The following is a 14,022-nucleotide window of genomic DNA, read 5'->3' as shown; positions in this document are numbered from 1 at the left end:
GAGACAGAACTCTATTAACTCCCATTTATGGAACAGATAACTACAGCACACAGTGATGCACCATATTGTTCATCGTATCAGTATCTTAAAAATGCAATTTTTGTAAAATCGGTATTTGCAACATAATCGGATATTTTTAGTCTATTTTCTTTTTCTTTTTTATAATTCTGTATAAATGTGATTATAAGAAGAACCATGTAAGGCTGCAGATGCAGTCAGTGTTTTCTGGGGAAGCTTTCAAAAGTGTCAAGAACGAATAAAAGTAATAGTTATATGTAAAACATATACAACTTATCGAAGATGTAACATTTATTTTATTTGTTAGGCCTACTGATGCACAAATCTGGTAATAAGAATGCCGTTTTTAAAAGTCTTCATCTGCACCCAGAATCACAGTTGCTGTATAGCAGGTGGCCTATGAGTCCACTCTGTTCCCACTGTGCTGTAGATGTTGAACCTGCTTGTGGCAGTGATCATGGATAACTCTGTTCCCACTGTGCTGTAGATGTTGAACCTGTTTGTGGCAGTGATCATGGATAACTCTGTTCCCACTGTGCTGTAGATGTTGAACCTGCTTGTGGCAGTGATCATGGATAACTCTGTTCCCACTGTGCTGTAGATGTTGAACCTGTTTGTGGCAGTGATCATGGATAACTTTGAGTACCTGACGAGGGACTCCTCCATCCTGGGCCCTCATCACCTGGATGAGTTTGTCCGCATCTGGGGAGAGTATGACCGCGCCGCCTGGTCAGTGTCTCTCAGTCTCTCTTTACTGTTTTTCAAAAGCGGGTCATGCATTGAGTCATGCAAATATACTGTAACGTACGTAAATCGTGTTAGAGAGGAGTGATAATTGGGATACCAATATTGTGTAATGGTAATGGAACACATGCATTGACCCAGTAAGGTAGAACAATGATGCACCCTTAACACACAGCATTATCCAACAAAGCCAGCCAAACAGATCCTATTGCTCAGGGCCATCTTATATTTTTGTTTGTGTGCTGTGTGCTTATGACTGTTTCAGAAACACATTATCTACAAGTTGTACTTCCAAAACCATTGGGGCAATCTAAGTGGTATAGCATTTTGTTCCTCTGATCTACTACTTTCATATAAAATGAAAAAATATATATTATCTCATTGCTGCATTCGGTCACAAATTAAACTGCTGGATATGATAAATTACCCACTTAGCCCCTGAACTTATTCTGTAGATGTGCTATTTTTGAAAAAAGAAAAGGAAAAAACATTCTTGAAAAGTTTGTTAGACTTTTGCCTATAATGAGATGATTTTGGGCATGTTGTTATAATATAGACAAAATAAATGCCAGGTAGAAGGTGGATCATTCTTTTGATTCATATAATGTTCATATAGTATATTTTATCTTGAATGAAACAACTGACAATTAAAGAATAGATAATATTTCATACTTTTTATCTGTCAGCATAGGGTCTCATTTAGCGCCTTGAAATATACGTTTATCTATTATCCCTAATTATAAGAATATTTGCATAGTTAATTAACTATTACAATCTACAGAGGGAGTAAACTATTAATTTGGTGATGCCTCATTCATACAGGTTGATCATTTTATTCATGCTGAAATGCTTCATGCTTGTTGTATTTGTAAATATTGTAATTACGTATTTCATGTAGATACACATGACACCAAATAGCAGTTTAAATTAATGTGAATTAATCACAAGAAATTAACAAATGCTCCTGGTGAACAAGGACTTATACTTAAATTCACTAGTTAGAAATAACATTTCCATCATTCCTATGCACACACATATCAGTCTTTTCTGTGCCCACCACTAATTGTTTTATCTAAGTTCTATTTATCTTAATGCAACCGTTATGCATACTAAAACGAACTTTTTGAGGTTTCTCACAGGGAGCACAGCCTCCATTCAGGGCTCATCCAGCCACATATTTCATTCTAACGGCTGATTTATGCTTGGTTGCATGAATGCCATGTCGCCCTGACATCGGCACACAGCTAAGTTAAACTCTGATTGAAAACTAAAGCCGTGTATGTTCTTCCCCAGTGGTAGGATCCACTATAAGGAGATGTACAAAGTTGTACGCACTATCTCACCTCCCCTGGGATTTGGAAAGAACTGCCCCCACAGGGTGGCATGCAAGGTTTGCCCCCTTCTCATGTCACCAGATGCCTCTTCTGCCCATTTCCCTGTGGGACCCTTCCTTCCTGTCTTCCTCCTATCCGTTCTCCTTCCTCCCCCACTCTTCCTCCCCAGCTATCACCACCCTTTTAGATAATTTGGCGGTGGTATTCAGCTCTACCCTCAAAGAATGGCAGTGTTACAGTCTCGTGGTACTAAGGCACAAGGGAATCAAAAAATGCATCCTCACGGATGAACAAATGTTACGTTTTGTCAAAGCGCCCTAGGCAGTCAAAAACCATATGCAATGTTTCTTTGATGGGATTGATGTTACAATTTGAAATTGTCTAATTTGCCTGTGTCTTTCTACCTGTTGGATCTGGCTTGCGGCTGTTATTTAATATTCACACGCACATACTCTCACACATACTCACACACACAAATACACACCCTGCCCCCCTCCAAGCCCCACCCCAACACACACACACATGCACATGCACGCGCGCACACACACACACACACACACACACACACACACACACACAACTAGCAGGTAAGTGTTAATGTACAAGATCCAGTGAGACTGTCATTCCTTTTTATCATCATGTCCCAGGTTTTTCTCCTCCTAGATTTCTATGCCCTGCTGGCAGCATAGAAAGAATACTTACCCATCTTTTGTCTGACATAAAATAATCCTTTCTCTTTTATCTCCTCCCTCTATTTACATCTGTCTTCCTTCTCTCATGTCCGCCCCCCCCCCCCTTCGCATACCCTCCCAAACACACACACACACACACACACACACACACACACACACACACACACACACACACACACACACACACACACACACACACACACACACACTTATGATATTATTCAATTTATCCTCCTTCTCCACCCCCTGCCCCCTGCCCCTCTGTTCTTCCTCCCCCTCCTCTACTCATCTTGCACATCCTTCCTCCTTTCCTTGTCCTCATTTTCATGGCTCCCTGGCGCCCCCAGTGGCCGTATCCATTACACTGAAATGTATGAGATGTTGACCAACATGTCGCCACCTCTTGGCCTTGGCAAGAAATGCCCTTCCAAGTTGGCCTATAAGGTAGATCAAATGGTGGAGATAGACAGGCAGTCGCTGCCATCCTCATTCAGTCAGTGACGATAAGCTCTCTAAACATCATTTTGTGTGACATACATTGGATGCGCAAAGGCTTTTCTTTAGTAATTGTTTATACATTACATAGATATTAGTATTGCCTTTTTAAATAGTCGCATATTCCAATTATTTTCTGTTGAGCGCTGTAGCCATTGTTTTGGTAGTTTTTGTATGGTTTTTCATTTTGGCAAAGAACTCGGATGTCCATGTACAGTATGTTGTTGTTGTTTATGTTGTTATTAACCCATTCTGACCGGGCACCCATTTTGGTGTCAGCATCATGTTATGCTTTAGCTATTTAAAAATAGCAGATCTACAAGCTCATATCGCGCCACCGAGTGGCGCGATACGAGCTTGTAGGTCTGCCATTTTTGAAAAATCAAAGAACGACTGACATTTTTAGAATCTGATCTCAGGTCAGAATGGGTTCATCAGGACCAGTGTGTGTCCGGCGGAAACCTCGTATGAATCTGATCTCAGGTCAGAATGGGTTAATATTATTTGCTGAAGGAAAAGAGGCTGTTGGTGGCTTATGTAACTGTAAAGCAGACAGTATACACCTGAAGTAAATTGCGGAAGCTAAGACTTGCCATTAGAGAACGTTTTCTGTCTAATGTTGACATTGCCTTTCATTTTTGTTTCTTCCTTTGCATCTGCATGTGCCTCCATGTTTCTTATGTGTGTGTGCATGTAGAGTATTTTGTTCATCTGCATGTGTGTTTGTGTGTCTGAGTGCATGAATCCCAGTTGCATGTGCAGTTGGTTTCATAACAGAGATGAACAGTCTGCATGCAATGTGAGTCTTTATTGCTGTTTCATTATTTTTACACAAATAAATGCATAAAAGCTTCAGAAAGCATATTGTATCTCAAATGAACTAAACACTTCATAGAGATAAATTATCAACAGTATTGATGTTATTTTGTTTAACAAATAGCTTTATCAATGAATTATAGAGCGTCACAGTCCCGCCCCCTTTCATGACGACGACAGGGAAATAATTCCCCATGTATTTTCTAAAAGTATTTATTTAAAGATCTGTAAGCCTCGAACAAAGCCAAGTCGGATCGTGACAAATCAACAACACAACAAACACAATATTTTGGGCAGAAGAAATAATTACAAAGAAGAAAAACAACAAAAAAGTGTTGTAACTTGCCCTTTTTGAGCGGTGCCACCGCTCCATCTCCACCGTAGGCCTACTAGTGCGCAAGCAGAGCACGCAAGTACTGTCGACCTCTACGTTGGCTTTGTTCAAGGCTTACAGTTCTTTAAATAAATACTTTTTAAAATGTCTATGGGAAAAATTAATGGGGAATTATTTCCTGGGCCTGTCGTCTTCATGAAAGGGGGCGGGACTGCAACGCTCTATACAAATTTGTACCCTATTATCTTTACTTGTACAGAGTAGAATCTGGAGTGTTAGATTTTCATGGTGTACAGTGGCAGTGGTGACTGATGGTATCTCCTGTCCTTCATGCTATCAGAGGTTGGTGCTGATGAACATGCCTGTAGACGAGGGGATGTCAGTTCACTTTACCTCCACGCTCATGGCCCTCATCCGCACCGCCCTGGAGGTCAAGATCGCCAGAGGTTAGACAGATGTGCTGTAAAAATGTATACTAGTGCACTGTGCTTGTGTGGATTGTGTTTATAAAGGGATTAAATCGTAGTATTTGAAAATAATTGATGTACATTAAAGGTCTGGTGAGTTTTTGTAAGTTTTCTTATTTTTTTAGGTTTTCCGAGCTCAATTGCACCCAAAAAACTATGAACATTCAGTAGATTTTCTGTGGTCTGGGGTTTTCTGAATAATTAGACTCAAACAAGTGCTCTGATTTGCCTGTGGACAGTGATGTAACCATAGATATTAAAAATACTATTAAAAATAGATGCCTCATTGGCCGCTGCAGTTTGTTGGAGCCATGTGTGTTGACGGAGGGGCAGAAGAATTTTCACTGGGAGAGGAAGCATGCCGGAAGTGTGGAAAGCACGCTACGTCACGCTGCCACTCAAGTGATTACTGGCCAATCACAGCGGATCTTTTCCGGGACTTATCAGACCTGCACATGTGCTCTGTGATGCACGCTCATGCTTCCGCGGTGCTTCACAACGAATCTCGGGAAAATTGAGCACATACGCTCCAGAGCCGGAAAGGGCGTCTACGTTTATATGTCTATGGATGTAACAGTCTACAAATCCCATATATGACAATTTGCCAGCAGATGTCACTGTTGAGGGCTTTTGCCTGTTTTCACTGCAGCTCAAAAGGCTTCAGAACACACAGAGAAAACCCCAGACCACATAAAAACCACTGAATGTTCAAAGTTCAGGTTGTTTGGGTGTAATTTAGGTCATAAAACCTAAAAGAAAAACAAAAAATTATAATTAATGATTTTTTTTATGATTTGAGTGCATCTGAATGCCCTTTTCACCAGGTGTGTGTGTGTGTGTGTGTGTGTGTGTGTGTGTGTGTGTGTGTGTGTGTGTGTGTGTGTGTGTGATCCAGGAGGGGAGGACCGAGGTCAGATGGACATTGACCTGCAGAAGGAGATCAGTATCATCTGGCCTCATCTCTCTCAGAAGACTCTGGACCTCCTGGTACCCATTCATAAAGGTGTCATTAGCATTACATACATTTTTAAACTCACAGCAAGACTTTGCTCTATAGTTTTACTCCTTCAGATTATAATACTCAGTGTTGTAACCAGTGGTGGAAAGTAACTACCGGTAAGTACTTTTACTTACTTTACTTGAGTATTTCAAATTTCCAGTACTTTTACTTCTACTCCACTACATCTCAGAGCCAACTAGTGGTAAGTGAACATCCAGGATGAGGCTGAATAATAGGCTCATTGGAAGGCTGCGATGCAATTCAATACTACTACTACTAATACTAGTACTACAAATAATAATTTACAATTGTGAGGCTCCTGGAGGCTCAAGGCCCGTTTCAATTGAAACGATTGAAACATATAAGGCCCTACATACATTTACACTCAGGGTTTTAGTGTCTCTTTCTCTCTTTAATCTCTCTCTCTCTCTCTCTCTCTCTCTCTCTCTCTCTCTCTTCCAGCCAGTGATATGACCATAGGGAAGATCTATGCAGCCATGATGATCATGGACTACTACAAACAGAGCAAGGCCAAGAAGCTCCGACAGCAGCTAGAAGAACAGGTACTGTACTGCACTCATCTGGATTCAACTCTTCCTTTGATTTCTGCTCTGACAATTGTGTTTATTTATATTTTGCATAAAATTATTTTATTTTGTTATGTCCTTTGTTTTTGTGTAAATTGTGACAGATTTGTTGTTGGCATGTTATGAATTGGATCGGATTCAGTCAAATTCAGTCAAATGTGGTTTGATGTGGAGGTCTCTGTGGAGGTCTCTGATGTCCTATATCATCATTGCATATAAAGTGACATGCTTGACGTTCTAATACATGTCTTGTTAAGCTGTTGTATGTCATGTCTTCTCTTTAGAAACATGCTCCTATGTTCCAGCGTATGGATGCATCTTCTCTGCCTCAGGACATCTTGTGCAGCGCCAAAGCCCTTCCCTTCCTGACGCACAGTGCTGGATCTGCTTTGTAACTCCCAAGACCTTTTCATTTCATTTCTCCAAGCTGAAATCCAGAACATGTTTTTTTCATACATTTTAAATTATTTTAACCAATCTGTAGACTATTTTAATATAATATACATAATACCTCTGCGGTACTCTGCAGTAGTCTTCCATTGATGATTGCTGCTTCCCATAGACAGCCCATTCATCTAAACAGAACAGTCCTATCTAATTGTATTAAATAACGTCAAACTCACGAACATTGCAGCTGTACAGAAAGCTTGAATTATCCTCTTTCTATCTACAATGTGTTTGTTTAATAAAAATCCACTGTAGACATGTTATGAGCTACTTCCTGTCAAGAAATTCCTTGCAGATGATTTTTTTTCTAAGTGCTGGAGTTTGATAGTGCTTGTTGACTATCACTCAACAGTCCATGTGTAGTTTGTGTACCACCTGTTTATAATTTGCACATAATGCAGGAGGCAGCAGGATGTTGCTTTACTGATTGCTGATTGCTTTACTTCCAAACTCTCACACTTATAAAATACGTAAATAATAATAATAAATAATCACCTGCAAGGAATTTCTTGACAGGAAGTAGCTCATAACATGTCTACGGTGGATTTTTATTAAACAAACACATTGCAGATAGTAAGACGATAATTCAAGCTTTTCGTACAGCTGCAATGTTGGTGAGTTCTGTTTGGATGAATGTAAACGACCCAGGTTTTAAACCTACCAGGTACTGTAGGACAGTCGTTCCCAAAGTGGGGTCCAGGGACCCCCAGGGGTCCTTGAGGGAGTTCCAGCTAAATGATAGTTTGCAACCAAATGGACCTGTACATGGTCCATTTGGTTCTCAGAGTTACATGGGTCTGTTTTCAGAGTGTACAAATGGAACCAAATGGACGGGTCCATTTTCTTCCATTTGTACAGTCAGAGTTAAATTAATATTGATTTTACAATATTAAATTGGGGGTCTGTAGACTAACATGCATGTCAAACTGAGGGTCCTTGAAATTAAACGGGTTGAGAATCACTGCTAGAACCGTAAAAATCTTCTCTTATGGCATAACTTATATATATCGTGGGCTATTTAGTGTCAATTTGGGGGTCCTTGACATGAAAAGGTTTGGGAACCACTGCTGTAGGACATATAAGTTGTGGATTGAAGCTTTAATTGCGGTGTTGGTAGAACTTAGTATACTACTGTAAATATGTTTGATAGCCAGTGTCGCACACTGAAAATATAATGCATGGCGGCTCTGTGTCTGTATGCCTCGCTCATGATCACAATGCTTTCTCTGAATTTCTCTTCATGCTCATCCACCAGAGGAGGCTTCATGGCGTTGAGCCCCATCTCTCCTCAGGATATGTTCCTGCAGCCCCTGGCTCACAGAATGGAGAAGGAGGAGGAGGAGGTGGACTACCATCTACCTTACCATCATTATCAACTCCACCACCGCCAGCACCACCTACACACATTGGTAAGGAGCCAATCTGACCAAAGACCAGAGCATCTGCACACCTAACTTAGGTCACATTCTCACCTAATACTTCGGTAGACTCGATGCGAATGGGCAGGGAAGTTGGGATTCTTGCATATTTAATTTGCTGCGGTTTGCCTTCACACTGGCTGTGTCAAGCGCAGCAAGGAAACGCAGCAGGGAATTGTATCAATGTGTTCAATTCATAAACTATAGTCTACACAGTGAAATCTATGGTGTTAAAATTATACTCGTAAATTATAACGTGCATGTTTCGTGCCGTCTGGGACTGGACCTCTCTCTCTCTCTCTCTCTCTCTCTCTCTCCCCCCTCCGCACACACTGTTCCTTTGGGCATAGACGCACAGAGCACAGACAAAAAAAGTCCCTGGCCTTAGTCCCCACACAGTGACAGCACTCCATGTTTACGGCACGCACAGACAGACAGGCAGAATATTCTGGAGGCTACACTGCAGTGTTTTTATGTGTTTCTCCCATGGTCCTCATTTCGACCATGGGCTTCGGTCTTCTCATTCGACCACGTCTATCTATCCACGGTAACGGGACATCCGGTCTCCAACTGTGTTTAGCTCCTCACCCGCCACATTTTTTGCTTCATTTCCTTTATTTGCTGCAATTTACAATTTAGGCATTTAGCAGACGCTCTTGATCCAGAGCGACTTACATTTAAGCAAAAACAAAAGCATGGCATACATTTAAGCAAAAACAAAAAGCATGGCATACATCACATATATCAAAAGTAGTTATCATGAATCATGTATAAACTAAGAACGTAAAAGTGGAGTATCTATGTCAACTATACATACTATACTATATTATATATTATACAATATACATGTGTACTATAAAGTGCTATGACTACATGAAATCACGGCTCATAACTAAAGCATCGCTGGTCGTGGTTAAGAAATGTATGCTTGGGGTGAATTAAAATAAGATCGTGGCACACTTTACATAGCCGTTTTTACTTCGCTTCACGTTTTAGGTCTTCAAAATTCGAGCTTGCTTTGAAAAGACGTGGCAAGGAGAGAACTCAACCGGGCAGTAAATTGGATAATAATGAATAATAATATCTCCAATTTATACAACTCTTTTCTGATTACCCAAAGATGCTTTACATGGGAGGCGGAAACGGAACCACTGCTGGTCATCAAATTATTGGCTTAGGAATGTGACATGTGTGTGATCAATAGAAAATAAGTAATTTAGTAATCTCTGTTGCATTTGTGTGCAAGTACCGGAAATAGTGGAGTATAATCTCTGTTGCATTTGTGTGCAGGTGCCAGAGGTAGTGGACTATAACAGGGTGATTTGCCAAGCAGCCAGACAGGAAGCAGTGGCTGTTAAATCGCCTGGTAGGACAGCGTCTATCAGAGCCTCCTCCATGCCCAGGCTGGCTGTTGATGCACAGGTAATGAACAGCAACATTAGTCCAGCTCTTTGTCCTTTATCTTTTCACTCATACAAAACTTTTGTAAACCATTTTTTCACCCAGTGTCAATTATCTAATGTAATCCTGGGCGCTACACTAACTCTGCCGACCTGGGGGGGGGCAGCGGACTGACCTCATGCTTCCTTCTATTCATGAGGAGGAGTCCAAGCTGCTTCTTTTCACCTGACAGGGGGTTGTTCCCCCGGCGGGACGTAGCATGTGTGTGTTTTTTGTACCTACCCTAGGGGACACGGGGAGAACATTTTTAACCTAAATCGTGATGTAAGGAGAACAACAGGAGAAATACAGTATAATGTATAGGGGAAAATACCCTATGCCTTTTGTGTATTCCTCGACACAAAACAATGTTTTATGTCACTGCCGTATACTTGTGCATTTCGCAAGAGAAATGCACAGAAGACTAGGGTACTTTTTCCCACACTGTAGGCCTACCGTATATATGATCAGATCAATGGGATTTACTTGAAAATGTATCACAACCAGTCTAGGGCTATGTGAATGAAGTTTTTCTATGTCCAAAACCAAAAGTGCCATGAATGTTAAAATGGCATGACTTAGGCTGTTTGGTAAAATAAATATACTCTGTTTGTTTTCCAGTTTTACTAAATTGATGAACCTAAAGCCATAATCTGAGAAAAACGGTTTTACTGGATCTTCATTTCGTTAGCGGTCTGTCTAAGCCTTGTACTATGCAATTGCCAGGGCAGAACAATGTATGCAATTTATGTATGTATGTAGTACAGTAATGTACTGTATGTATGTAGTCAGGGACATTGGCAGAAGAGAGTAAGCTGATGAAGCGCTCTTTCTCCACAATTGGAGACCAGTGTGTGAACGGCCTGTGGCAGGAGGAGCATTCCCTGGAGAAAATCAGTCCTGACCACCACACGTATCGACCACGTCAGAGGAGCTACAGGGGTCAGTTAACCTACTCCATCCACTCAATTGAAACATACATGCTTTATTCAAAGTGTTTTTATTAAGAGGATTGTGTGGATGTTGTTGTGTGTTGTTTTATTTGCTTTTGGAACCTTGTTGTATGTTTTTATGTTTTAACATCTTTGTATGTTGTCTTACTATGAAATCGTTAATTTCCCGTCAGTCACTCATTATCCCCATACATGGGGATGCCCCCATATACACCCAGGTCTCGTGACATCACGTGATCATCAGTGATGGAGACCCCTGGTGTCATAGTAAATGCGACCTGCTGTCTCAATTAAGCCCATATATGGAGATCCCTGATGTCATCAAAATTGGCCAGCAACTCTAGATCTGAGACCTCAAACCCTTAGATCTCCATACTGTATATGGATATATGTCAGAACCTGTTCTGACATTACAGATGTTGATCGTTCCCCATCCATCCTTCCTCTTCGATGTCTCCCTTTTGACTGATACCTGTCCATTCAAACTTTAGACGGGCCTGCCCCAAAGTAATTAGTGCAGCCGTGCCCAGCAGCCGGCGAAAACTAGAGTTCTCAACAGGCCCGAAAATTAAGGGCCCTACCTGAGCCCTCATCAAACCCTTTACACTCAAGAGAATGTCCCTGCTACCACCCTTAGATCTCCATGTATGGACTATGGAGCTGATCTGTTCTGACATTCCATATGTTGATCTGACCTCATCAAACCCTGTACACTCAAGACATGCTCCTTACAGTATATGGCCAGTATAGAATTCATTCCTTGTTGATCTAACAAGGAGCGCCAGCGCTCGCTCAGCAGTCTGCAGTCAACGAGGCGAATGCATGCACACAACCTCGCCCTTAGGCGTCTTACTATAGGGATGTTTGTCTTTTACTGTAGTAGCATTGGTGAAAGCACAAGCCAAATATTGTGGCAATAAAGGTTACGTTGACCTTGACTATCAATTTCAGAACGCCAAGGCCAAAAGTTGAGATTACCTTCAAAGTTAAATTAATTGAATGGATCCTGCTGTGTAGTGAAATGTGCCCTGCATCTCAGCAGGGGGGGCTCATGAAAGGGGTCGCTCTAAGGAGAGGCGTCACCTGTTGTCTCCGGATGTGTCGCGCTGCAATTCTGAGGAACGCAGCCAGGACCAATCATGTGAAAGGAGACAGTCCCGATCGCCCAGCGAGAGCCGTACACATGCCTTACAGAGACAGGTAGGTTTACAGTAGAAGACAATTGCACATCGCCAATCTCGCATCTCGAAACGTGTGAGCTTGTAGATCAGCTATTTTTGGCATGGTACACCATCATATTTCAATGTTTAAATTAGGCTTTACGCTACTGTACTGTCACTTGGAATTAGAGTAGTAGACAGCACAGTTTCATTCTCTGTCATTCTAACTTTTTGTGTGTGATTTCTGTGTGTATGTGTTGGTGCACGTGTCGTGCCTGCAGGGTAACACATCAGGGAGCCCCGGCCACTCTGCCTCAGATTCCAGTACACCTCGTGGTCGGCGCCAGCTGCCCCAGACCCCCTCTCGGCCACGGCCACACATAACTTACTCCCCCCTCGTCTGCCGCGCCCACCCCTCTCCCCCACAGGAAGTCACGTCGGTGGGCCAGACCCAGCCTCAGGACGGCCCTGGGGGCTTGACAGATACCACCCCATGGAGGTCTGAGAGGGAGGGCGGGCCGTTGGCTGCAGTTCAGGGATCCTCTGGCAGTCAGGGAGGTTCAGTCGTGAGCCACCCGTCTCCTCACCGCTACATATCAGAACCCTACCTCCCCTTCCATGCTGACTTCCAGAGTGGCGAGGCGGGTGACAAGCAGGAGACGCTGACTTTTGAGGCCGCCATGGCGTCCAGTTTGGGGCGGGCCAACGCTATAAGCTCGGCACCTCAGCTCAGACACTCCTGGCAGGTTCCAAACGGGCATTTCCGGAATCAGCTCGGTCAGGCGAGCTCGGGAGGTGCCGGCGAGCTGCTGAGTGACACAGATGAGGACGACAGATGCTAGGACACAGAAAGCAGGCCAAGGAAGTGAAGTGACAGAATCCCCATCACATTAAACACACTCCATCACTTGAAGTAAAAAGGAACATAGATATTTGTCTGTGTGTGCGTGTGTGTGGACATATACTGTAATTCTGCGTGGGTACATTTGTGCATGTGTGGCTTTAGATAATGTACTCTATGCCTGTGTTTTCAATGCTGGCCAAATAAAGCCAACAAATATTGTATCTCAAGGCAGACACACAGTGCCAAATGTTCCCACACAAGTTACTTGAACTAAATATGACAAAAACAAAGGTGTCATAGGTGATCACATGGACCAGAGAAACTGATGTAGGCCTAACTGCATTTCGGTGAACGTACAAGTACCATGTAAAACTGTCATATGAAGAATGCATTCTAAGCTGTGGTCACTTGAGAAGTTACTGTGCATAATGATATGACTAGTATGAATGAACCAAAGGTTGATTCTAAGCATATGACTTGTCATTAGATATCTCTAATGAATGACGCTGTTTAAAACAAGGAAGCATCCACAAGGTCTGTGGGCATTACAGTACAGTATGGAGGGTGTGGACTTTCACATCACTTCTACATGAACCAAACTATAACTAAACCCCTCGTGACAATGTGAACAGGATTCATCTAAAGTAGCACAGTACAGGTACAGATCAGCACTATCCAGGACACTGAACAATGATTTGTAGTGGATACTACTGCATGATTTCCTCTTGACATAGACAGCAGTAATATATAGGCAGGATTACAGTCTCTTCACAGCATCCTACAGTATGGACTCCCGTGGATTGAAAACAAAGATCTGTGATAATCTACAGGACCAAATTAGTCTCTTCGCACTTGTTGCTCTGCACTGGACTACAATAAGCATGATATCCATCCACTAGAGCGCCAGAAGGCCTCGCCCAGTGGAAAACGTAACACATCAGTTATTAGCATCAGGTATGACTGCCAATGGGACTAGACGTGTGCGTCTGCATTTGTTAACAATGTTCCCATGCTGGATAACCACTGTCGATGTTGTGTGCCACCTGGGTGTCGCGTTAAGAGAGTCGACTGAAGCCATGATTCTTTTTTCTCCCTGTATATATAGAACCGAGGATGTGTCTTCTTCAGGATGTGTTGCCTTCTTGACGATGACGATGACAAAAAAGAACTGTCCTGTATGTGATGTACAGTAAGTTGTTTCAATGATGTGGATGTTTTTAAGAAGAAAACTCACAGGCGCAGCCTGGTATGTCTACTGTTTATGTTAACAGCC

At 42.3% G+C, this 14,022-nt stretch overlaps 1 protein-coding gene across 1 annotated transcript in view; it reads left to right on the top strand.

The window, feature by feature from the left end:
* The window catches only part of cacna1ea (calcium channel, voltage-dependent, R type, alpha 1E subunit a), a gene marked incomplete at its 5' end in the record, with an annotated part of 146,325 nt that extends 133,031 nt beyond the window's left edge, over nucleotides 1–13,294 (top strand). Inside the window, 11 exons of the mRNA XM_083766471.1 lie at nucleotides 620–747; nucleotides 2,056–2,152; nucleotides 4,774–4,879; nucleotides 5,796–5,903; nucleotides 6,363–6,463; nucleotides 6,772–6,878; nucleotides 8,190–8,343; nucleotides 9,643–9,774; nucleotides 10,581–10,734; nucleotides 11,785–11,945; nucleotides 12,187–13,294. Of these exons, the coding sequence (XP_083622597.1) occupies nucleotides 620–747; nucleotides 2,056–2,152; nucleotides 4,774–4,879; nucleotides 5,796–5,903; nucleotides 6,363–6,463; nucleotides 6,772–6,878; nucleotides 8,190–8,343; nucleotides 9,643–9,774; nucleotides 10,581–10,734; nucleotides 11,785–11,945; nucleotides 12,187–12,747 (1,809 nt within the window). The 3' untranslated portion in view covers nucleotides 12,748–13,294. The remainder of the gene's footprint in view (nucleotides 1–619; nucleotides 748–2,055; nucleotides 2,153–4,773; nucleotides 4,880–5,795; nucleotides 5,904–6,362; nucleotides 6,464–6,771; nucleotides 6,879–8,189; nucleotides 8,344–9,642; nucleotides 9,775–10,580; nucleotides 10,735–11,784; nucleotides 11,946–12,186) is intronic.
* Between the last annotated feature and the right edge of the window lie 728 nt (nucleotides 13,295–14,022).

The sequence above is a fragment of the Protomyctophum parallelum genome, assembly GCF_964188405.1.
Source record: "Protomyctophum parallelum genome assembly, chromosome: 6".
NCBI classification, from domain to species: Eukaryota; Metazoa; Chordata; class Actinopteri; order Myctophiformes; family Myctophidae; genus Protomyctophum; species Protomyctophum parallelum.
The sequence above is the reverse complement of the archived record's forward strand: the minus strand, read 5'-3'. Positions and strand labels throughout refer to the sequence as shown.